This window comes from Eptatretus burgeri, chromosome 3 (genome assembly GCF_056783735.1).
Source record: "Eptatretus burgeri isolate ZD-2024b chromosome 3, Ebu_testis_v1, whole genome shotgun sequence".
NCBI classification, from domain to species: domain Eukaryota; kingdom Metazoa; phylum Chordata; class Myxini; order Myxiniformes; family Myxinidae; genus Eptatretus; species Eptatretus burgeri.
In genome coordinates, this window is record NC_140963.1 from 112,742,388 (window position 1) to 112,768,007 (window position 25,620).

At 43.4% G+C, this 25,620-nt stretch overlaps 1 protein-coding gene across 9 annotated transcripts in view; it reads right to left on the reverse strand.

Moving 5' to 3' along the window:
- LOC147030752 (uncharacterized) overlaps nt 1-25,620 on the reverse strand; it is a 227,503-nt gene that overhangs the window by 161,350 nt on the left and 40,533 nt on the right. For 6 of the 9 annotated variants that reach the window (XM_085875120.1, XM_085875123.1, XM_085875124.1 and 3 more), the window contains 4 exons: nt 18,896-18,967; nt 18,239-18,347; nt 12,290-12,441; nt 10,322-10,489 (listed from right to left, as the gene is read on the reverse strand). In XM_085875120.1, the coding sequence (XP_085731246.1) occupies nt 10,322-10,489; nt 12,290-12,441; nt 18,239-18,347; nt 18,896-18,967 (501 nt within the window). Of the gene's footprint in view, nt 1-10,321; nt 10,490-12,289; nt 12,442-18,238; nt 18,968-20,917; nt 20,934-25,620 lie in introns of those variants that run through there. The other 3 variants (XM_085875125.1, XM_085875126.1, XM_085875127.1) reach the window with 2 other exon arrangements.

Here is a 25,620-nt window from a genome sequence, read left to right on the forward strand (position 1 = left end):
GTATCGACTTCAAACCAAATCCAAAATGTGCATCTTCCAATTCTGTATCCAACCATATGTCTCATTGGGGTGTCACACCAACACCCTCCTTAGCAGTCGGGGGTCGAATGTCAGGGGGGGTCGGGTCAAAACTTTCAAATTGCGATAAAAACGCCATTTCAAGTCCGATTGACTTCCAAGTTATGATCATGACCAAACTAAGTGCGATAACTCATTAAGCAGTAGCACTATCGACTTATAACAACCAAATTGATTTCCAGGTTTTTGTTTTTTCAGAGATCATGGAGATAATATGACAAAGTTGTTCTGGCAATTCCTTGCCCAACGAGCAATTTCATTTGTTTGTCTGTTTGTTTGCGTGTCTGCAAAGAACTTTCATGTTTTTCTCTGCAACCGCTTGTCAGATTTGGACGAAATTTTCACCAACCATGTGACTACTCATTGAGAATGTTTTAATCATGATTATGGCATCATGGATCACGTGGTGTGGCAGCGATGTTTGAAAAACGGAAAAACTTTGGACCTCTGCATCTGTGAAACCACACCAAGGAAAAATAGAAACTTGGCACTCGACAAGTAGTTTTTTTTGTATACCTTGTCGAGGCTCGTATGCGAGCGAACACACAACGCACATCAAGGGGGGGATGAGACAAGAGGGGAGGGAGTGGGAAGGACAAAACAGTGGAGAACAGAGACATTAGGAGATCTGTGGAAGGAAGAGGAATGGGACGGTGAACATGGGGAAAAGAAGATGGACATTACAGGGACTTTCAGGAAGGAAAGCAGGGAATTTGAAGGAGGTGGGCTTTGGTGGATTATCGGGGGAAGAAAAGATCGAGGATTTGGATGGGGGTTGTTGGCGGACCTTATGCACCCTGCGGAAATGTGGTGGGGACAAATCGCAGAGAGAGCGGGGGGGGGGCGAGGCTGGAGAGGAGACGGTACAAGACAGAAAGACCACCGACCAACCTGTGGTGAGAGAGTGAGAGGCCCAAAGACTGAGCCTCATTGCCAGAGATGCCATTGATCCGAAATGCCTTGGTTTCGACAGCGTGAAGCCGAGAAAGGTGGGAGGCAGGAGCACCAGCCCAGAGGGGAGAGCAGTCCTCCATCAGGCTGCGGACAAAAGCTTTGTAAGTGGTCAGGAGCTCAGGTGGGCCGAGGAAGGACTTTGCACGACGGAGGATCCCAGTCGGCGACTGGCTTTGGAGGCGAGGTTTGAAATGTGGCTTTCCCAGGAAAGGTCATGGCAGATAGTGAGACACAGAAGCTTGAAAGAAAGGACCTCTTCCAGAGGATTGTTGAAAAAGTGGATGGGGGGGGGTTCTAAACGGTCCTTTCGGAGAGACATAGTGAGAGTGTAAGATTTGTCTGGATTGAAAGACATGTTCCACGTGTTGGACCAGTTTGTGATTTTATCCAGATCTGCAGTGAGTGAAGAAGCTGCTGCTTGCCGGTCTGAGGGATGACCGATGGTACGGCAGAGGGTGGAGTTACAGCAAAGAGATATAGAGGATTTTCCAGAGAGTTGGAGAGATCATTGATGAAAACCCGAAAAAGAACAGGGCCCAGAATGCTACCTTGAGGAACTCCAGCCTGGAGAGGACGGGGGGATGAAGGAACTCCGTTTCAGGACACACGTTGACTGCGACAGGAGAGGAAGTCTGCGAGCCATGAGTGGAGATGGCTTTGGATACCATAGGAAGAGAGTTTGGTGAGCAGGGCAGGGTGCCAGACTGTGTCAAAAGCACGTGATATATCCAGGGATACGGCTCGGATTTCCTGTCTGGCATTGAGTACCTCCATCCATTGTTGGGAGAGCAGAAGCAGAATATCCAGGGTAGAGTGACCTGGTCTGAAACCAAATTGATGATCAGAAATCAAGCCATTGGAGAAGAGGAAGGATTTGATGTCTGAAGCGATGATGGATTCCATAACCTTGCTGATGATTGGGAGAAGGCTGATTGGTCTGTAGTTACAGGGATCTGTTTTTGCACCTTTTTTGTGCAGGGCAGTGATGTTTGCTGATTTCCAAGCAGATGGCAGATGACCTTGAGCAAATGAGAGGGTGAATAGAACAGAGAGAGGGTGAGCAAGAGCAGAAGAGCAGGCTTTGAGGACACGTGGGCTGATGCCGTCTGGACCGGTTGCAGAATCTGAGTCGAGGTTTGACAGCAAGCTCTCCACCTTGTCAGGAGAAAAGGACACAGAGTCCAGGGATAGTTGGGTGCGACTGGGTAAGGTGGGTAGAGAAAGTGATGGGTTTTGGACACAAGATTTAGCTGCAAACACCGAGTTTTGGCATTCAGCATTTTCACGTGCGGTATCAGCAGTGCGGCCATTTGAGGTAAGGGAGGGGATGGAGGGGGAACATACACCAGATACAGATTTAATTAGATGCCACCAGGATTTTGAGGAGGGAGACAGGTTTGAGAGGTCAGACTTGAGATGAGAAAGATGTTGTTTTCTGGCTCTCCTGATGGTAGATACACACTTGTTCCGAGCTTTATGGAAGGAACTGAGATTGCCCTCAATTGGGTTTGCTTTCCATGAGGCAAAGGGAAGTTGTTTCAGGACAACTGCCTCACCACAAGCTTCAGGGAACCAAGGACGAGAGGAAGGGTAGGACAACTGAAGACGAGAGGATAAATCTGTGCATGAGGGAGAGCAAGTTTCTTTGAAAGAATTCCCAGGATGAGTTGATGTTGGAGAAAGTAGTGATGGGAGACCAGTCTATAATTTTGATGGCTGCTTGGAGACCCTGCCTGTCGGCTTGAGTGAAATGCCAGACTCGACGGCGGTGAGGTGGTTCTCTGATAACAGCCAGAGAGATGTCCACTTTGACAAGGATGTGGTCAGAAAAACCGATTGGAGCGGAGGAAGAGCAGCAGGTATTGTCAGGGAAAATTGTCAAAATCAGATCCAGAAGAGATGGAGTACCATTGGTTGAGATCGGGGTGGGGAACTTGACCGATTGAGTCAGTCTCAATGAGTCACAGAAAGCTTTTGCTGAAGTGCCATGACAGGTGAGAGAGGTAGCCACACCGAGCCAACTTTCATGATGACAATTGAAGTCGCCACATATGAGGAAGAAAGAGTTTGGATGAGAAGATAGAAGTTGGTCCACGTTTTCAGATGGTGAGGTGTAGACGGAGTCACCACTGTTAGGTGGACGGTACAGTACACATATAAACATGAAGTGGCAGTGGAGGGGAAGCCGTTTGGGGGAGTTCGGGCAGTGCATGGAGAGTGAGGAATAGAGTCTTTGATGAAGAGAGCAACTCCTCCACCAGGGCGAGGTTCAGGTCTGTCAAACCAGAGGAGGGAGTAACCAGGGAGAGATACTTGGGAGTCAGACATGTCTTGGGGGAGGAAATTTTCTGTTAGGCAGATTATGTCTGGTTTGTCAGTGGCAACCTGTATGGCAAGATCTGAAAGGTTTGAGCGAAGGCCCTGGATATTTGAGGTCCATAATTTTAATGAAGAGGTAGGGGAGGAGGCTTTGGGTGCAGGGGGTGGGGGGGAGGGTAGGACAAGGGACGAGGGGTAGGTAAGGAAGGTTGTTGAAAGAGTGTGGGGGATTGCAGAATAGCTTGGGGAGGGGGCCGAATGAGGAGGAGAAAAGGCTCTGTGGTGCTGGGGGAGAGGGGGGACAAGAGAGGGGGAAGAAGGCAGTTGAGGATTTGAGGAGGTGGAGTGAAGAGATGGAGGTGAGAGGGCAGTGGAAGAAGGCAGATTTGTGGATGGGAAGGGGGGACAACTTTGGGAAGGATGAGTGAGGGGGATGAATGGTGGGAGAAAGGTGAGGGGGGAGATTTGAGAGAGGTGAGAGGGAGGTATGGAGGGAGAAGAGTGTAATGGTTGCTTTGAGAGTGAGGAGTGAGAGGGGTGAGATGGCACTGAAATTGTAAAAAAAAAGAATGGTTGATGGAAAGCGAACACTCATCGCAAACTGGGTTTTTTTAAGTTTTAGGTCAGAGATGTGATTAAACACATTTCTTGATGGATGCAATAAAGGTAAATTCAGAGAATGAAGAGAAGAAACGCTGTAACAGTTGGATTTTTTTCGGCAAGGAATGAAGGAAAGGTCGAATTGAGAGCAGTCTGTTTAAATAGCTGAAGAGTAGTGCATTATGATACAGTAAAGAGAACCACATGTGTGAAAGAGGAAGATGAAGCATTACAAGAGATCGTTTTTGTTACTATTATTAATGTTTGAGAGAGTTTTCAACAGATTAGGTCATGGAAGTGTTGTAGAAAAAAAAATTGAGGAAGAAGAGGAGGAAGAAGAAGAGGAGATGAAGAAGAAGAACAAGAAGAATCGGAGAAAGGTAGCGTTTTTTTTTTAATTTAAGATAAGAAATAGAGTGATTAGTTGGGAGGGATGGGGGACATTAAGAAAGTGGGAAAGATAGAAATTAAAGATAATGGGGAGAAAAAACAAATAAACACGATCGTAGAACGAGGGGAACAAAGGGTAGGCCTCAAACCTCAAGGATAGGCCTCAAGCACCCATTAAGACAAGTTCGATGAAATCTCACAAAATAGCACGATTTTTGAAACAAAACCGAACTAGGAACACACAGTAACATGTCGGTGAGAAAATAAACAGTAAAAACGGGACAGATAATGACCGGAAACTTAACTTTGAGATCGTCAGCAGGGAGCCTCGAAGGAGACCTGCCAACGCTCCAAACCCAGAACTTCTCCTGAAGCATGTCATTTTTTATGACCTCATAGGTTCCTTCGTTGTGATGTTATAATTGCATATGTAAAACGCTACATCTGATCAGTATGAAAAATTTTGAAGGTCATCCTGTGATAAAATGGTAAACAGAAAAAAAAAATGAATGACGTCATCAGTCACTTGATTCGGCTGCCGTATTGTTTTTTTTAAAACCTTCAAAAATCTTTTCCCATGAAGTGGCTAAACAAATCGAAGTGAAACTTTACACATATGACAGCCTTTCCATGAGGAACAAAAGGTTCACACAAATGATGTCATCGGCCACATGGTTTGGCAGCCATATTGGATTTACCCTAAAACCAACAAAAAAATCTACTCCAGAACAGCTGGACAGATCGAGTTGAAGCTTCAAACAAATATTCCCCAAGCCAAGGGTGTACAAGTTCGTAAAGGAATAATTGATAGCTCACATGGTTTGGCAGCCATATTGGATTGAAGAAAATATTTAATGATGTTTTCTCTGGAACCGCTTAATCAATCGATGTGACACTTCACAATGATGATCTAGTCTCGATAGGGAATACATGTTTTAAATTTCAACCAAATCAGATGCTCGGTCTGGCAGCCAGAATTATTTGATTTTTTGATCTGGCTGATTCTTGTATTTATTTCTTTATTTATTTTTGAAAAAAGGCTCACTTGGCTGTGTTTGGATGGGTTTGAGGGTTGAGGAGTCGCAGCTGAAATGTGATTCCTATCCACGTTCCTCCTAATGACTTCATCTTTGCTTTTTGCTTGTTTGCGTTTCTTATAATTACTCCAATATAGGACTGTACAGATTTGGTCTTCCATTTGATTTGAATTGAATTTATCTTAATCCCTTTCTAAATTCAATTGAATAATAATAAAAAACCAGCATGGGTCAGGGTCAGGTATCCAATCAAAGCGGGGTTGCATCAAAGTGAGACATCTTGGTACCCGGTCATCACTGCCAGCAGTTATAAAGTGGCAGTTTTTTTTTTTTCCAGTGTGCCTATAACCTGACCCTGGGTACTACCAACAGGTATGCAAAATTTGGTGGAGATCAGGCCAGTCCTGTTATTTCTATGATATTCAGATATACACACATACATACAGTACATACATCCAGAGAATGGTCTTATTTAACAAAGTAAGATTACAAACGGCATTCCACCAATAAATGACCTTTTTCCACACACTCCACTTAGTACACCTCCAACCTGACATAATTGCATCTACTATTGCACTATCTATTCAGTTGATCAATATTTATTTGTTTGTTTGTTTATTTATTTATTTGACCAATTTTCAATCCAGTCATTGAGCCGGCCTCGTTTGTGACTTGCTCCTATGTGAGCTAATCTCATGTTATGTCGAACCTCCAAAAGTTTATGAAAATCTGTACCAACCTAGTCTCCTGTGCTATCATTATCTGCACAGCTAGTTGGTTTTAAAAATAAATACTTCACTAGGTTTGTATACCATGATGTCACTTTCATACTTAAGCTGTGCTGAATATACAGAATCCCATTAAAACTTTTGTGATACCGGATAAAACAGTTTTGCACTTACCATAGTCTTAGGAGCCTTCATTAAAGCAGGATATGACTGGTATAATCTTACTGCAGTTTCACTGATCAAATAGTGGGGCCCAATGCCTGGACAAAAGACCTAGTAGGGTAGGGTAATGGAAAAAATGAGGTGACAGAGGGCAAAAAGGCAAAAGTACTGCCAGAGGGGTCAAAGGTGAATGCAACTTGCAAGGGAATGATCGAATATGAAAAGAGCAGAGAAAGGAGGAGGAAGAAAGTGCAAGTTGCAAGGGACAAAGTAGGATTAATTGAGCGTCGAGAAGATTACAGGAAGAGATGGTGGATGACATGAAGTTGGTGTACCACTAGCCTGAAACACGAGGGAAGAGTGTGACTGAACGACCTCCAGAAAGGAGTTCCACAAATGCAAGAGGAGATCGGAACAAAAAAGCTAAGTGTAATAAGCCTGAAGATTTGGAGTTTAACCAGGAGGGATTTCTGAAAGATGTGTGTGAATCCTGGAAGAGCTTGGAAGGGTCATTGGGTTGAGAGAGTAGAGGGAGCAAGACCAAATAAGAGGCTGTCAAGAAACAGAGGTCAGCACCCTATCTGTGCTGTGAGAGCAATAGGTTTTGTGCTTCAGGCTCATCATGTTCGTTGCCAATCATGTTGACAGCACAAGATTATACGGAATCTCAGAAAGACAGAATGAAATAGGATCATCATCCCAGATGGGACAGCAGTACTGCATCGAGTTATGAACCATTCCTTTACTCCCAATGGAATAATAACATTGATTGAATGTGTCTATCATAATCATATTGATCATTGTAATCGTTTATAGTTTACGTAAGAGCCACGTACCGTATGTAGTATATACTGAAGGAAAATAGTGGCATCTGAGACATTTTTACCTCCACCACCAAATCCGGATCCGGATCTGATAATTTTTTTAAGTGATTCTTCACTATTGAGAGATAGTGCTAAACTAATACATAGCACGATATCTCAAAAACTTGTGAACAGATTCGGATGAAACTTGGTGGACAGGCTGGGTGTGTGACAAGAACAAATTTATTTGATTTTGGTGACGATCCGAATGTGGATCTGGATCTGGATCTGGATAGGAAATAAATAAAAAAATTTAAGTGGTTCTCCACCATTGAGAGATGGGGCTAAAAACGATATCCAGCACGATATCTGAAAAAGTTGTGTATGAGCGATGACAAAACTTAGTGGAGGAGTTCTGTAGGTCACAAGAACAAGCCGGTTTGATTTTGGTTCAGGTCCGAATTCAGATCCGGCTGATCAGTGGGATACAAAATGTAAACTGTTCAATCAACATGGAGGAGGTACGCGCTCCACCGAGTGCTGTTGTATTTTTTAACCCATGCTACAATATGGGTCGCTCACCCGTTTTGACAAACACATTCCTTGTTTAATTACCGAGGTGCTAGTTATGTTTTCTACTTCACACCCCTGTTAATATCCTTCCTTGTGTTGCATGTCCACTCGACCCACTTTTTCAGTCCACACAGAGATGCTTGATTCCACCCTGAGAGAAATGTCCCATTTATGCCTCAAGCCAATGCACTATGAAACTATTAGATCTGCTGATACATCAGAAAAAAAGGATTGCAACAGAATATAATCAGTATTTTATAAACACCTGAAAAGCAATGAAATCACTAAATTAAAGATCTACTGATCATTTTGGTTCGAAACAAAATTTATGTATTTTTCACAACGAAAGTTTTCAAACAACACGAATATTATGTATTTCGTGATCACTTTCATTACGCTGGCGGGATAGCCGAGCCGAGAGGTACGTATGCTCGCCCACTTTGATACCCACAAGAAGTGTGCTCACCCGCTATGCTCATCACCTTTGCGCTGCCTTGCCTGGGTTCACATCTCTCCCCAGTTAAAAACTGTCATCCTGGTGGTCCACAGGCAGGGTGATTTATCAATGTGTGTGCTATCTCTCGGATGGGCGTTAAACTGGGCGCTCTGTCTGCCACCATTAGTTAACGGACGTTGAAGATGCCACAGTGTCCTTCACAAAGAGTAGGTAAGCTATCACTGGATTCGCCAGCACCATGAGCAAATTACAAATTCCTCCACATCCTGTGTCGGAGTGGCAACCCATCTCGGATTGCAACTTTAGAACTTGCTACAACTTTAGAAACAAACCCCTTTACTCACTATATACATGTAAATATAACTCCCTTTCCTCGATATATGTATAGATATAAAGATATCAGCAAGCCTCATAGCAATAATATTCAAAAATAAGACCCATAGTAAATTGGCTTGAGACATGCACGGAAATGTTCCAATATCTGAGATGGTGATGATCCATCAAGGTTATATCTAACAGCATTGTGCAGAGTTAACACACTTACCTTTGAGATGTTTGGTCCTGACTTTGATTCTCGGTCTGACTAATAACTGTCGCAGTGCTGCCTCTCAAAGTGTGCTGTCCCTCGGATGGCTATTAAGCTGTAACTCGTTTTCTAACATTATCTGGTATACATTAACATCCCATATTGTCTTCTGACAAAGAGAAGGCGAGTTATCACCAGAATCCTGATCAAATTTGACAAACTCATGCTTTAACCCATCGGGAGCAAAAACGTTCTCCCTCACACTGATGCTTCCAGTAATCATGTGATGCATATCATAGACAAAGAAGATCATGGTTATGCCATACTCTCACGTCATATCAACCCTGCCACATATCAATGATCTTTCACACTCCACTAACCCTAACCCTTGTCTGAACCAAGTCATTTTTCTTCCCTGCCACCTCTCACACTCACAAGACATGAATCATAAGTCTAAACCAGGGTTACAAACTATGCCTTTAATATTACCAAGCCGGGAGGCGACGATGGTTCGCGGGCATTATTGAACAATGCCACGATAGGTACAATTGAGTTAGTGGAAGCTTTTGAGGAAGCCCTACCGTAAAAACCTATCTCTTCCATCAAAATTGACCAAATCAAATCGGATTTTTTTTTTATCAGTTGTACTTATGGACATTATGCACAGCTTCTAGGAAATGAAATTGCGAGAAAAAAAAAATCGAGAAAAAATAAAAATAAATAAAAAGTTCAAGTGGGCGTGGCTCCGCCCACAAGGAGCATGGGACGCCCCTCGTGGGCGTGGCTCTGCCCTTAAGGAGCATGGGATGCCCCTCATACAAAAAAAGACACAACAAGACTATGATATCTAGCTTGTTCCCAAGTTTCATCAAAATTGCATCAAACGTCACGGAGCTATGCTCTGGAGAGAGTCACAAACAGACAGACAAGCCGGGAGGCGACATGGGTGGCCACTACATAATTGCATACTAGTCATACGGTTTTCGACGGATCGGGCTGAAAATTTTTGACAAAGAGGTTGATTATAGTGCGCATAAAAGCCTGGAAGCCGATTTTTGAAAAAAATTAATTTTCTTTGATTTTTTCAAAAATTTCAGAGTCACGTTGCTAGGCAACGGTGGTGTCCATAGCAACGGTATTCAAAAGCATAGAACTAGATCCTGGTATGAACCTACCAGTCAAGTTTCATCAAAATCGGTTGACTCCTCTGGCCTCCAGAGCTGTCCATTACAAACAAACATACAAACAAACATACAGACAGACGGAAAAAGTGAAAATAAGGGTACTCTCGTGACCACCCAACATACAGACAGACACAACGAAAATAGTGGTCACTGCTGGCGCCCACGAACCAATAACTACGCCCAATATGCTCAGCACATACTCTGGTCATTTTCCTCTTTGGGTTTGACAGCTCAAGGAGTTTGGACTCAGAATAACAATTTGTGGTCAGAGTAAAATGACATTTAATTTTGGGTTTATAAAATCACGGGTATAGCAGCATGTACATCAATAATACCTGACAACTTGCCCATTACAGTTTGGCATTAAGAAAGTGCTCAAGGACTCCAAAATAATCGTGTTCTCCTCTGTGGAAGAAGATGAAAACAGTCCCAGAAATAATAAAATAATAACATGAAGTGAGTATAAAACATGATAATAAAGAAATGCACCACAGACATAAAACTGCTAACCTGGTGGATCTCTTGCCAGCCATTCTCATCAGACAACCCGAGTTCTGCCTGTTCTTTTAACAGCATCTCACAGCAACAGGGGTCACCTCCAGCAATGGCCGTGTGGTATAATGGGGTTAATCCCCTGGAATCCCTGTAATCTGGAAAAGCACCAAGGTCTAGGAGAGTCTGTGGAAGAACCAGCAACAAACATGAGCCATGAGCCAAAAGACGCAATCAAACTGCAACAACAAAAAAGAACATGTGATGGTCTTTTACAACACTGAAACTTCCCATCCAAATTTTCCCATTGGATGTGCTGATGGACTCATAACATTGCAGTAGTTGGGGGTACATAATCCAGCCAAATTAAAAACTTGGATTTGAAACTTCTGGAAATTTAACTGATCTCGAGACAATTGCCATTTGGCTATCAGATTGTTCTCTAAAAAATGGAATCTGGATGATTATTGATCTTTGGAGATGGGATACCTAAGCCTGTTGTTGGCTTAACGGTTAAGGTGGCTGGCTTTATTAAGATCGTAGGGTTGCGAGTTTGAACCCCATGTCACCCGTTACATAACACCAGGTGAGTTGACTCAGCTCGTCATCCTTCTGAGGTTGGCAAAAGGGGTATCAGCTTCCTGGAAACAGGGGCACTGCACCAGCGGTATCGCTGTGCTTCCAGCAATAATTCAGGGACGTGTGTGTGTGTGTGTGTGTGTGTGTGTGTGTGTGTGTGTGTGTGTGTGTGCGTGTGTTGTGTTGTGTTGTGTTGTGCTACTCCTACGGTTCTGGCCAGATTACATCCAGACTTGCTACATAGGATCAGCATGACTACAATTATTGCATAAGGGCGTTTTTCACCCCACGGGGTCTAAGTGCCACTCGCGTTCTCTCTTTTCTTGTGTACAGTTGTTCATTTGAACGTCTATTTCTCCATTATTAGTGAAAATAATTCGATGAAAATTGACAGGCATACACTAGACACATATGCGCAGGCACGAACTGAGCCCAAAGTGCGATTGTGGCACTTCGGGCCGAGAAACGTCCCATTTTCTTAAAAATTGCTATTTCTCGGTTGTTAGTGGACAGAACCGAACCAAACTTGACAGGTATGGTGGATGCAAGTTCTCCATGTAAATGTGTATCGTGTAACGCAGCCCCCAGGTAGGAGAGGGCATTAAAAGTCCCTACCATTTACAGTGCAGTACAAAATTCCCGTCCCCACGTTTTCCAGGGCAGTGAGTTCTTTCGAATTACCAAGCAAGAGGTATTTTGGAGAGGTGTTTTGAATTACACGTTTGAATACACGAGAATAACATAATCCCCCCGAGCCATTCCCGTAAGTCAAGCGGGTGTTTCTAGTCTATATAATAATAATAATAATAATAATAATAGGATAACCTGCCTGCCCCACCTGGTCTCGCTTACATGTGATGCTAGAGCTAGCCCACACATTATGGTTGACATTGACCTCAGAGGCACCAAAATGCTTCCGATGAAAAGGCTGTGGCACCCAAATCAAAATTTCCAAAGGGGGGATATGGGGGTAAAAATGTGGCGAACCACTTCCAGCAGCATCAGAAACATGCACTGCTCAATGCTGATAATAAAGTAGACAGCATCACACATTCCCATGCATTAAAATTAATCATTGCTCCATTTTTGCATGCAGAGGAAAGAAAGGGATCAGTTGAGGAATGAAAAGAATGTGCAATCCATCTCGATGCGACACTCAATAAAATCCACAATCTGGAGGTGTTATCAATCTTTACCTTGAATTTTCTATTTTACATTCAATCAAAATAAAGGTTCAACAACAAAAAAATAAAATAAAAAAATATAAAAAAACCCCAAACCTCTATACCATTTCACCCACTGTGTGAAAGATTCCAGCCGCTGGACTTCTGCTGCCCCCCAATGGCAATGCAGCAAAAAGCCAACATTCAACCTATCTTCTCAATGTTTGCACCATGTTTACCCTACCTCAAGCGTGTCGTGGTTGTGCGTGCGGGCAGAAATGTGCAAAGCAGTTAGCCCTCTTTGGTTGAGAAAGTCCAGGTGAGCACCACCATCCCGCAGAGTGATGAGGAGCAGAGAGCCACCAGCAAGCTGCGCAGCCAGGGTCAGCGGTGTCTCTGATTGGAAATAGTTCAATGAACATTGCCATTATACAGGGAAATTGAAAAACAAGGCCCTGCACCCTTGCCCAAAAACGTCGAGCAGACACATTGGGATTGCGGCATTTTTTGTCAAAAGCTCGACCACGAACCGAGTACGACACAAAATACGATGATTAGCAGCGATTCAACGTTGTCCACAAAGTACAGTGGATTCCAGTTATTAGCAAGCTCTCATTTCCCAACAAAAAGTTGCAATTATCCTAAATTTGTCATGTGTATGACACGACTCTATTCGTATCGATTGCATCTTATTCAAGCTATGCACAAACTAAAAGAAACAATGCCACGGTGTCCGATTTCTGGAATTTACAGCCTCAAGGTGAACCTCCTGGTCTATTTTGTGCATGGTAGGTTCTAAGCCACGTGACGGGCATCAGCCAAAAAGGTTTACAGTACACATTGGTCGATGGGACGAAGGCATTTTGGGCTCCCCCTCTGGCTAGCTCTCCCACTATGGTTGTTCAACATGCCGATGCTAACTTGGCAAATTTGCTTTGAAGGTTCCATCTCGGAAAGCTCATCTGCCGTCTCGACATCGCTGTACTGAATTCATCAAAGGCTTCAAATTCTTCTGCCTTTAAACTCGAAGCATCTCGAGAACATAAACTTTATCAGAGAGATATGGGCTGACAGCTTGACCTAGAACAGTGTTTCCCAATGTTTTTTGGTGGCGACCCTGAATGCAATCTTGTCCTGGCCTGGCGACCCTAAACGCTGGTACGTGCAGTGTTTATGAACAATCATTTCGATATGTTGTGTTTATTCATATGTTTTATTGAATTAATTACCAACACATAATAATATCAAATAATTTTTAATTTGGACAAAATGAAAAACAAATTCACATGAAAATTATACTTTATAACGATCAAAGATTTTCTCAGTGGCAGCCATGATGCCGTTTCATTTTGTGGGTAAGTTCCTCAAAGTTTGGTTTCATAATGATGGACAGAGCACAACACGAGTCATGCCGAGGATCCACACAGCTCCTAACTTTAGTCTGAATTGTAACAAGACCTTAAAATCTTTGTTCACAGAGATATATTGTGGGAAAAGGGAGAAAAGCTATTTCAGCCTCTCGAGTCAAAATGGACTTATCCTGAAGTTGAGGCCAAAATTTTTGGATTTCAAAGCGTTGCTTCTGCACTTGATTTTCCCGGAGTTCTACAAGTTCTTGAAATCCTGGAATATTTTCTCCGACTTCACTGACGTTCACATTGAACACATCCCTGATCAAACTACGCTTCGAGAGATACGACTTTTTTGGGAAAATACCTGTCCGTTTCTTCCTGAAAGTTCTTCAAATGATCTTCGAATATACTTTTGATGTCAACAAGGGATATTTCTGACATATCTTCCAGCACAACACTCAGTTCTGGAAAACTAGCCATTTTCCCTTTAACCCAGTTTTAGAGCAAGTATTTTTTGAATGAGGACATTTTTGTCACCAATGTCCACCATGGTATGATTTTGACCCTGGATGTCTGAATTCAGTTCATTCAGGTGCATGAAGATGTCACACAAGCAAGCTTTGCCAACCAAGCAGAATCTTTCAAGTAGTCTGCCAACGCATGTTTCTTCTCAAGTTAAAAAAAAAAAAAATTCAATTTCCGTCTTTAGTTCAATCATTCTTGTGGGAATCACATGGCCAAACAATTCAACCAGTGTAGATCATGTTTCTTGAAAAAAAAAAAATTGTGAATCATGTTCAAGGTGTCTCTTCCAGTGGTGGTACTTCACTGGAAGTGAAGAAATTCTTCCAGAATGTTGTCTTCTACTCTGTACTTTACAGAAACCATGAGTTGAGAGTCACCTGCAATGTCCACCGATTAATCCGTCTGCAACGAAAGTTTTCCTGCTTTTTTTTTTTACAGCTCCACAATCAGTTGAGCCAAAATATTATCTGAAATGAGATCAATTCGACGTTTGATGCTATCGTCAGAAAGTGGTACCGATTCAGTCTTCTTGATAATACGTGCTCCGCAAACGGTTTTCACCATTGCAACTGCTGCTGGCTTCACCAACTCTTCTCCAACGTTATGAGGCTTTTTGCATCTTGCAATATACCACGCTACTTCAAAGGACGCCAAGGAAGCTTTCTCCAGCGAAAAAGCTGAACTCGATGGAGCATTAATCCGACTTCGTTTTACTTGTTCTTCTTTGTCCTTCCAGTAATTCAGTGGCTTTTCGACAAACTTTGGATGATCTGAATGCAAATGGCGTTTCAATTTGTTCTCCTTCATAGATTCGTTGGCGAGGACTTGCGCACACTGAACACACTGAGGTCGGACATTCCCAGATGGTTCCTCTCATCTCGGTGAAGCCATATTTCAAAAAGTCAGGCTGACACTGCAGTTGTGTTTTACGTTGGACCATTTGTCCAGTTAAAGGGCAAACCTGGAATGAAAAGTTATAAATTTATTCGAACATTTTTATTGATAGAACACATATTATAAAACACATGTATTAAAATATAAGAAAAAAACCTGAATGATTCAAAATACAAAAGAAATTTCGGCAACAGAATTTAATTAAAAAATTTTTTTATCAAAATAAAGATGTAATAGGAATCCTTGTTGTTGTGCCAGTGAAGTGATCCATTGTTACCTCTGCCAGAGAAGGTGAAGGAGGTTAAGTTTTTTTCACCCCTTTCTGTCTGTCTGTTTATTAATTGCCGGAATCCTTCAGATTTCGACAATTATGTTGGTCGGTTGTGTGTGTCATTCTGTGTGTCTGTCTGTCTGTCTGTTGGCTGCTCTTAGAGCACCCTTATTCTGGACATGTCCATCTGTCTGTCTGTCCGCGAAACTTTCGTCAAGCCTCGGGACTAAACCACTCAATCGATTCCAATGAAATTTGGTAGATAGGACCAATATTTCTGGGAATCGTGTGCTTTCGAATATGGGACCCCGGGCCTGAGCAACGGCCCTTAAAAGTGGTCAGAAAATCGAAGCTAAGAGTTCTGTGAGCAATCTATCGAGCTCCCTTTGTGCCAATTTGCAGCCCTAACAAAAAAATATTTGTAGGAGGAGATAGGTTTTGGGCGAGTACATGTCAAACATTTCAGAAACGGTTAATTGCGAATATCTCTAAGAGAAAGAGTTTGATTTTGATGAAATTTGGGTGAAATGTGAACAATGTGGCTAGCATGTACACAACAATGAATGGTTGCTATGCACACCTCCGTTGCTTAGCAACAGCTAAAACAAGCCAGCGGATGTAATAAAATTGATGCTTTCTGCACTCAATTGAACCTCATTCCTTCCCATCATGGACCGACACGTGGCGCTGCTCAGCTGGATCATGTACTGATTCCTGAACAATATGCAAATTACGAAAATCTCCGATACAGGCATACTCTAACTTTCGCTAATTTGTACTCTGATCATCGTGCCGTGGCCATTCGATTGTCAAATAATGAAATTGATTGATAGCATGTACATGAATATCGGCTAGTCGCGTCGGCCAGCTTTCCATCGAGAGCAGGGGTCTCCAACCTTTTTGGGCGAAGGGCCACAAAACCAAAGTGGTGAGGGGCGGAGGGCCGCACCCAAAAAAAAAGGACGCTAAATTCCGGGGGAAAAAAATATATAATTAATATGCGGAAATTTAAACAAAAATTAGTGCTGAATATAATTTTCTTGCCAACGAATATGATAAATGAATAATCGTGTTAAAAACACACGTATCTAATACGAATCAAAATCATAATAAAAATTACAGAACGCTTTGATCATTGACCCTGACAAATTGGCAGTATCACGGGCCGTATTGTAATGTAAACTTAATATGGCACCGAGGGCCGCATAAATCCATCTAACGGGCCGTATGTGGCCCGCGGGCCGCAGGTTGGAGACCCCTGATCGAGAGCGAGCAGCCATGTCGCCTACCGGATTGTCTGTTTGTGTGTTTGTTTACCCTGCAGCAGCCACACCGTTTCAGCGATCATGACCAAACTGGGTACAGACGTCGGCCATGGTCCAACTTAGACACTTGTCGTTTTTGGTGAATCTCGGTCAAAGTTCAAGGTCAAGGTCACCGAAAAACCGAAATTCTTATTTTCGCAGTAACGTCCGCTAAAATGGTCGTATCGACTTCAAACACCAAATCCAATATGTGCATCTTCCAATTCTGTATCCAACCATATGTCTCATTGGGGTGTCACACCAACACCCTTCTTTGCGGCCAGGGTCGAATGTCAGGGGGGTCGGGTCAAAACTTTCAAATTGTGATAAAAACGCCATTTCAAGTCCGATTGACTTCCAAGTTATGATCATGACCAAACTAAGTGCTATACCTCATTAAACAGGAGCACTATCTACTTGTAAGAACCAAATTGATTTCCAGGTTTTTGTTTTTTCAGAGATCATGGAGATATGACAAAGTTATTCCGGAAATTCCTTGCTCAACGAGTAATTTCATTTGTTTGTTTGTGTACAGGATGTCTCAAAAAGTTGTAGACGGATCCGGATGAAATTTTGTCGGCAGGTTCAAAGTGTGACAAGGAGGAACTGATTAGATAATGGTGACGATCCGGATCCGGATCCGACTACTAGAATTTGAAACTGATTCTTCACCATTGATCGGGCCAAAATGATATAGAGCACGATATCTCAAAACGTTGTGCACCGATTCGGATGAAACTTAGTGGACAGGTTGGGTGTGTGACAAGGATGAATTGATTCAATTCTGGTGAAGATCTGGATCTGACTACTGGAATTTTAAAAGTTATTCTTAACCATTGAAAGATAGGGCCAAAAACGATATATCGCATGATATTTCAAAAATGTAATGGGCCCGAAATGTTCTCGTGGAACAGGCATTACAGGGCGAGGTGCGTGCTCTACCGAATGGCCTTCTAGTTATCACTGTAATATTTCTTTTTTGAGACTGTCCCGTGACCCTGAGAAACACCCTCGTGACCCTTATTTGGGTCGCGACCGTAGGTTTGGGAACCGCTGACCTAGAGATACGCATACTCACTTCTAAGCTGTCTAGCCGAGGTTTGAATCCCGACCCAACTATAAACTGTCATCCCAGTGTTTCACAGGCAAGGTGATTTATCGATGTGTGTGCCATCCCTCGGATTGACGTTAAACTTGCATCTCGTCTGCTAGCATTCGTTTGTGGACGTTAAAGATCCCGTGTTGTCCTTTGCGAAGAGTAGGTGAGCTATCGCCAGCACCATGGCCAAATTCCAAATTCCTGCCAGAACCATACAGGTCAATGCGTCAGCAGCACAGCCGCGTCTTCAGCCAATGATGCTACCCCGAAGCGTTGTGCTGCATACGAATGAAGAAGTGAGAGAGGCGTCAACAGGTTGTGAAGCTATAAGGACTCGGCATGATTATGATGAGAAAAACGATTCACAAACTCATCGATTAGACACTCTTTCCTCTGAGCTCATGTTGTCGTTGATGAAACCTCTTTTATCCCCAACGTAGTCAATAAGCGTTGTGGCAGTTGCCAATGATGGCATTCAACTAGTGAGACTACTGGGATCATATCTGGGGAGAGGGTTGCCAGTTATCTGAATTTGTTTTACATCAACATTGCTCATAAGTGGCAATGACTGTATTATCTCGAATACGTCCAGCAGGAGCACAGGAGGACACAATGTTTACCCAATGACATAGAAAGACATATTTCATGATGTATCGCTCAATTAGTGACGCTTGCATCCTTCGTGAAGGAATAAGAGTGAGATCACAAAGTTAAAAAAAAAAAATCTGTGTATATGTGAGTGTCTGACCCCCGGTTTCTGGATCATGCAAGTTCGGGTCGAGGCCTTTCTCCAACATCGCAGCCATTTTGAGGATGTTGCCGTGCCGCACATGCATTATAAACCTTCGAAGATTCGCCTGCACACTCAAACACACTCATTCCACACTCACTGCATTTTAATGAGTACATTGCACACGTTTTACATCCTCTGGACTAATTGTACACGGGTACTGCAGTTTACTCGACCATTGATTATATGAAATTGAGAGATCTCCATGGAGCATTGAGTGTGGACCCAAGGGGGGGGGGGGGCATTGTGCTATGGTTATGCAAATTTTCACAAGTTCACATTAATACCAGTCCGGGATACTGCTGCTTCCGTCTTAATGGATGAATCGGAAGGACGAAATGGTCAATGCGAAACTCGTGGAAGAAAAACACCAAGGCCCAAATCCAAAGGACACCATGAATGCAAGGGTGCTGATCATGCACATCCAGCACCCTTGCATTGTGGAACTTTGCTTTGATTGCAGGAAAAAGGGAAGAGAGGCCAAAGGAAGGTGTCTTACAGCCCCTGCATATAATACGTACTATAATGAGTGGATTATAGCAAACGCAGACAATTAAAACAAGATAAGATGGCTGCTCTTTCCAAACTTAAAGGCCTGCTTACTCCCCAACTCACCTTGCTGTGCAGCTTGGTGAGCTGTTTCTCACTCAGGCAGCAATGCTTGTAAACTCGCTTCTTGTACCGGAACTAAAATACAACACGACATTTCACAGCCAATCAGGGACTCACAAAAGCAACATAAGGCTTTCTCCATATAAATTGCTGGGAACTTCACTAAAGGTGCATGTTATCATGTGGGGATAAAACACAACAACAAGAAGAGCAACAAACATTTTTACACCCATTTCCCCCATTATATTCTGGGAGTTGGTCGAATGATGGCATTCCTCCATACGGATCTATGATTGCAGAAGTTTTGTGCAAACCCAGACATTCCACATCTATCCTGAAATTTCCATTCCATGACTTTGTCCCAATCTACTCGTATTCCACTCTTCACAAAACGTCATAATTCAGTTTCATTTATAGTTTTTTCAAAGTCCATTCTACTGTACTGTACTGTAGATGAAATATACTATATAGTTAGCCAGGTGTTGGCTTCGTGGTTAAGGTGGCTGGCTTGGGACCTTGGAGTCCTGAGTTCAAGCTCCTGTTTATTCAACTGTTGAATCAACACCAGGTGGGGTTGATTTAGCCTGTCATCCTTCTGAGGTTGGTGAAATGAGTACCAGTGTACTGGGGGTAATAACCATTCAGGGTAATCTGTGTTGGATTGCTGACCTTTCCAGGACTGCACTCCTTGCAAATGAAACTGTCTTGGCAGACATATGCACCTTTATGGTGCAAAAGGAATAGTATTATTATTATTATTATTATTATTATTATTATTATTACTAGTACGGGCCCGTAGGTGAGTGCCAGTATGTGCAGCCCTCTCTTGCCCCCCCCTCTCTCGCCCTCCTCTCTCTCGCCCTCTCTCTCGCCTCCTCCTCTCTCGCCTCCTCCTCTCTCCCCTCTCTTGCATTGTGAAGTCCCCTCTCTCTCTCCCCCTCTCTCCCTCCACTCTCCCTCCCTCTCTCGTCCCCCTCTCTCGCCCCTCCTCTCTCCACCTCTCCTGAATTGTGACGCCCCCTCTCTCTCGCCTCCCCCCCTCTCTCTCACCCCTCTCTCTGTAAATGTATTCACAAAATCTACCAAGCACAACAATTAATTCAAACCTTGGGAAAAAACAGCTTTCAAACCCTTGGGAAACAGATGTTTCCCTTGGGGAAAATTCAAACCTTGGGATTAATTAATAATTTGAACAATTCATTTAAACCTTGGGAAAAACAGCTTGTCATTGGTTGACAGATAAATGGCCGTAACTTGGGAACCGCTTATCCGATTATTATCAAACCTTGAAATGGCACATCCGCAGGTCCCCAGCAATAAACCTGGCAAGTTTCAATTAGATCGGACCAGAGGTTGTCGAGAAACGGCGGTCGCAGACAGACAGACAGACAGAGATTGCTGGAATTATAGATAGATTATTATTATTATTATACCATATTGTTGACAAGATGTTCAGGTCAAGACTCCAGACAATCAAATGAAAAGACAATGAAAGACTTGTCGAGATAAAACCTCGTGTCATTTTGGGTAGACAGAAAAACAAGGACAATTAATTCTCTCAACTAATCTCTTTTTTTTTCTTGCTCTGCTGTTCTTAACTTCAGCCTGTCCTCCTTTTGCTGATGCCATCTGCCTGGAAGTCAGAAAAACATCACTCCAATCAACAATAATGATGCAACAAGCTCCTTGCTTCCAACTGTAAGCTAAGCCAGGGAATCCATCATCGCTGCTGATGTCAGGTCCATCCTTTACAAACAGTCTGATATGTGACCATCAGTTTTGATTCTGGCTCAGTTACTCAACTTTAAACATACTGATGCTCCTTCCTCTGTTCGCAATGGTTGAAGGCCCTAAACTTCAAACAAGTAGTCATGACCATTACTTTGGATATAATATAATTTGGACAACGACAGAGTCTAGCATCCTACACTACTTGCCAAGACCTCTGCTTGTGGAATATACAAGGTCACCTTTCTATCCAGTTTATATTGATAATTCTGACATCCTACACACCTCTTTCCTCACCTCACCTCCAGGTGGAGGTTAGAGTGCCCCAGGGTAGCGTCCTCAGCCCAATCTTGCTCCTCGTTGACATAAACAACTTCTTCGCGACTTTGGAAAACCCTCGCTTCTTTTCTGCGGAAGACTTTACATTATGGCATACAGTACCCCCATCCAAACTGGCAGGCACACAGCAGCTGTATCCGTCTCGAGCAATCTGGAATTGATTAGATGCTGGTGTAATAAATGGAACACCTGGCAAATCTCACAATCTCACCTTGACGCTCGAGAAGGATCGTGAAGTGAACCCACCTATCAATTTCATGGTGAGTGACAGGAAGAGCTCATTCATTTCTGGATTTATGACTTCCTCCACTCACGCAGTCAATGTGTCGTCATCGATGGAGCCCCTCTCCTCCCCTCTCCCAGTGGAGGCTGCAGTTCCTCAAGGCAGTGTTTTGGGTCAACTTTTGTTCCTCATTTTTTTAATGACATTCCATGCTCTGGAAAACCCTCTGTTCCTTTTGCAGACAACTCAACATTGTAGAACAGTACTCCCATCCTTCCGCTCAGCAGACAGCAGCTGCGTGCCTCTCTGCTAATCTGAAAATGATTAAACTTGGGTATGACAAATGGAACAGGTCCTTTAATCCTGGGCAAATCTCCCAATCTCATAGTCCCTCGAGAAGGATCATGAAGTGACCCACCTATTTCCACGGTGAGTGACTGGAAGAGGCTCAGTCTCTTGAATATCTTGTCTTCACCTTCAGCCATGACCTCTTTTGGACGGACCACATCTCAAAGCTGGCCTCCAAAGCAAGCCACAAACTGGGCATCCTCAATCATTCCTTGATAAACCAGTACTACTCACAGCCTACAAGGCCTTTATCTGCAGCTGAATGGAATACTACTCTCCCATATGGACTGGCATCCCTACATTGCGTCTGTTGAATCTAAAGTTCCAAATATTATTGACCTCTCTCACAATGAGGCAGAAGCACAAGGTCTATTGCTCTCATTTGGTAGATAGTTCAGTTGCCTCTTTTTTTTTTAACTACTTCTCTTCTGGTCTAGCTCAGTCTGCTCTCTCAGTCCTCCATCCATCCCCAATAACTTCAGGATGCACGCATATTTAAAGAAACGGAGGAACCCCCCCTTCTGGTTAAAATACAAAAAAAAATATCCAGGCTAACTGCACACCTCAACTCTTTTGTTCCTCTTGTGTGGAACCAACTTCCTGAGGCTGGTTCATCCCACTTCCCTCTAAGGATTCTCTCTCCTGCACAGATTCATCCCCATCTCATCTTCAATTATCCTACCGCTCTTCCCGCCCATGGTACACTGAATTCTGTGGTGAGGTAGTTACTCTGAAACAACTTGCCTTCTCTTCCTGGAAGGCAAATCCGACCGAAGGCAATATCAGTGCATTCCAAAAAAAATCTGAAACAAGTGCGTACACTCTCAAGAAAGCCAGAAAACAACAACTGCCCAACCTCAAAAATGAACTTTCAAACTTGTCTCCCTCCTCTAAAACCTGGTGGTGCCTTGTTAAGTCTGTCGCTGGTATATGCTCCCCTTCCATTCCTTCCGTCCCTTCAAATAGAACCACAGCCGATTCTACTCATGAACCGATCTTCGACTCTGACTCCGATACTGTACTAGACAGTGTCAACTCGCGTGTTCTAAAAGCCTGATCTGCTGCTCTCGCACATCCTCTCTCTCTCTGCCCTTTTTTCACCCCGTCATTTGCGCTGGGTCATCTTCAATCTGCTTGGAAATCCACCAACATCGCTGCATTACATAAAAAATAGGACGACTGGACCTGTAGCTTATCTGGGACCCGGCCTAATGTTGGCACTTAAATTTGGTAGCATTATGACTGCTGGGTCTGGGTCTGCTGGGTCATCTCACCCTAACCCTAACAGGAAGGTTTTTGAAGGAATTTACACAATTTTCCCAAACATTTACAAAGTCCACCATTTTGACACGCTTCCGGTCACGTGATCGACATAGCCTCCGCAATTTAACATCTGGACTGCGTCCTTATGTTGTAACTCAAATTTAGTATCATTCTGATTGGTGGGTCTGGAGAAGATTTTTGAAGACATTTACTATGTCAGCCATTTCGACCTACTTAAAGTCACGTGGCCGAAAATAGGTTTGCAATCCCTGTAACCAATCAGGAGAGGAACGTTGCTGCAAAATTTCAGCTGGATCGGCCCAGCGGTTTGGCTGGAGAAGTCGAAAAAGGAGACGGACGGACGGACGGTGCGCGATGACAATACCTTATCTGGAATGTAAATTCCAGATAAGCGAAAAAGGTGCAAAATCTGATCCCCTTAACTGCAGACCTATCAGCTTACTTCAAATCATCAGCAAGGTCATGGAATCAATTTTTGCAGTTAATATGAAATCCTTCCTTTTCTCCAACAACCTCATCTCAGATCGCCAATTTGGTTTCAGACGAGGTCACTCCACCTTGGACCTGCTGCTTCTACTCACCCAACAATGGATGGAGGCCCTCAATGTCAGACATGAGATCAGAGCCGTCTCTCTGGACATATATTGTGCTTTTGATACAGTGATACAGGTTTCTGTAGGGCTCACACGATCCACCATCAACCCCTTCTGGTGAAACTACCAAAATCCAGGGTCACTGCTCACCTCTGCTCATTTCGTCCTCTTTTTTTTTCCTGCCTGTGGAAGCAACTTCCACTTCCTCTTCAATCTCATTCTTCCATCCAGGTCTTCAAAACAGGCAGTACACCACCATCTAATTGCCATCAATGTTAAGTGTTAATTTGTTGTCTCTGTCTCTTTCCCTTTTTCTTCCTTTTTGTCCATTCCCTTGCTTCTTTTGTCCAACTGTTGCCCCCACTGCCCTGCAGTTAGTTTCTTGCATTTTTATCTCATGTCACCTCATTCTTGCATGAGCCTTGATTTAAAAAAATAAATAAATTAAAAACACAGATGTATGATAACCTCCATGGAAAAAAAGAGGGTTAAGTGACATTCCTCTTGCTTGGAAGAATGGCTCTCACCTAAAACGTTGCTTCACCTTCTTTCTCACAGGTGTTGGCATCCCTCTCTCTCTACATTTGGGTGGGCCGGCAGGATGGCCTGGAGGTACCGGAGGTAATGCACACTCGACTCTGAGCTCTCCAGCCTGGGTTTGAATCCCGACCCAGCTATAAACCGTCATCCCGGTGTTTCGCAGGTGGATTCATCCGTTTCTCGGATGGATGTTAAATCGGCTTCCAATGTGCTGGTATTAGTTGGTGGACATTAAAGACTTTCCCACGGTGTCTTTCACAAAGAATAAGCAAGCTGTCCCCAGCACAATGGCTAAGTTCCAAATTCCTTCCATAACCAGCAGAGGGCATTGCATCAGCACCAAAGCCGTCCCCTCAACCAATGATGCCACTCAGTCGGCTACAACAGAAGAAGAAGTCTACATTTGGGTGGGAAAATTCACCATCATCTGAAAACTCAATCGAAGGAACAGAGTTTGAGAACATAAAATTCTAGAACATCAACGAACCTGCTGACAGGAAATACAATCCAGCTTTTGTTTTGTATTTTAAAGTCTTTTTACCTCCTCAACCGAAGGTGGACGGATGTTACGTTTTCACCCCTGTCTATCTGTTTGTCTGTCTATCTCTGAGCAGGATGTCTCAAAAAGTTATGCTCGGATTCCAACAACATTTGGTGGACAGGTTGGGTGTGTGAAAAGGATTAATTGATGAGATTTTGGTGAAGATTCGAATCTGGATACGAGCATATTTCAAGTGATTCTTCACCATTGAGAGGGCCAAAAACGATATGGAGCATGATATCTCAAAAAGTTTGGGATGGATTATGAAAAAAATAATAATAATAATAACTTGCTGGATGATTTGAGTAGGTGACAAGAACAAGTGCACTACACAAGGAGACCAATACTCCATTGAGCTACGGATAAAGGGCTTGTTGTCTGTGAGTCGCTCTGCATTTCCAGTGAAACACTTGCATCGATGGAGGATGCCAAGTCTGTGGTTGGTTTTGGAGGAAAGCTTTGCTATGCGTGTTTGTCCCAGGAAGGATGGTGGCTGATTGTGAGGTCCAGAAGTTTGAGATACTGAACCTCATCCACTGGATGACCAAGGAAACAGACAGGTGGGTTAGTTTGACGATTCTTCTAGCATAACAGGCTGAGACAATGAGATTTTCCAGGATTGAAGGGCATGTTCCATTTATCAGTTCAGCGTCTAATCATTTCCAGATCAGCAGTGAGAGAGATGCCATTACTGTGTCTGCCTATCAGAGGGATTGGAAACTGCATAACACAATGTGGAGTTGTCTGCTCAAAGGAAGAGGGTTTCTAGAACACTGGAAAGGTTATTAATGGATGTTAAGTGAGGAAAAAGACAAGGCTTAAAACACTGCTTGGGGGACTCCACCCTCCACTGGGAGAGGGGAGGAGATGGTTCCATTAATGGCAACAGGCTGACTGTGTGGGTTGATTAAGTCAGATTCCAGGAGTGAAGGTAGCTTTCTCTGTCCCAGGCAGAGTGCTTGGCAAACAAAGCAGGACGACAGATTGTGGAAAATGCCAGATACATGTTCAGTTTGACAGTCCTCACCTCTTGTTTGGGATTGAGGGCATCCAACCATTGCTGAGAGAGCAGCAGAAGCATTTTCAGCGATGAGTGACCAGGATGGAATCCTAACTGATGGGTCCAAAATCA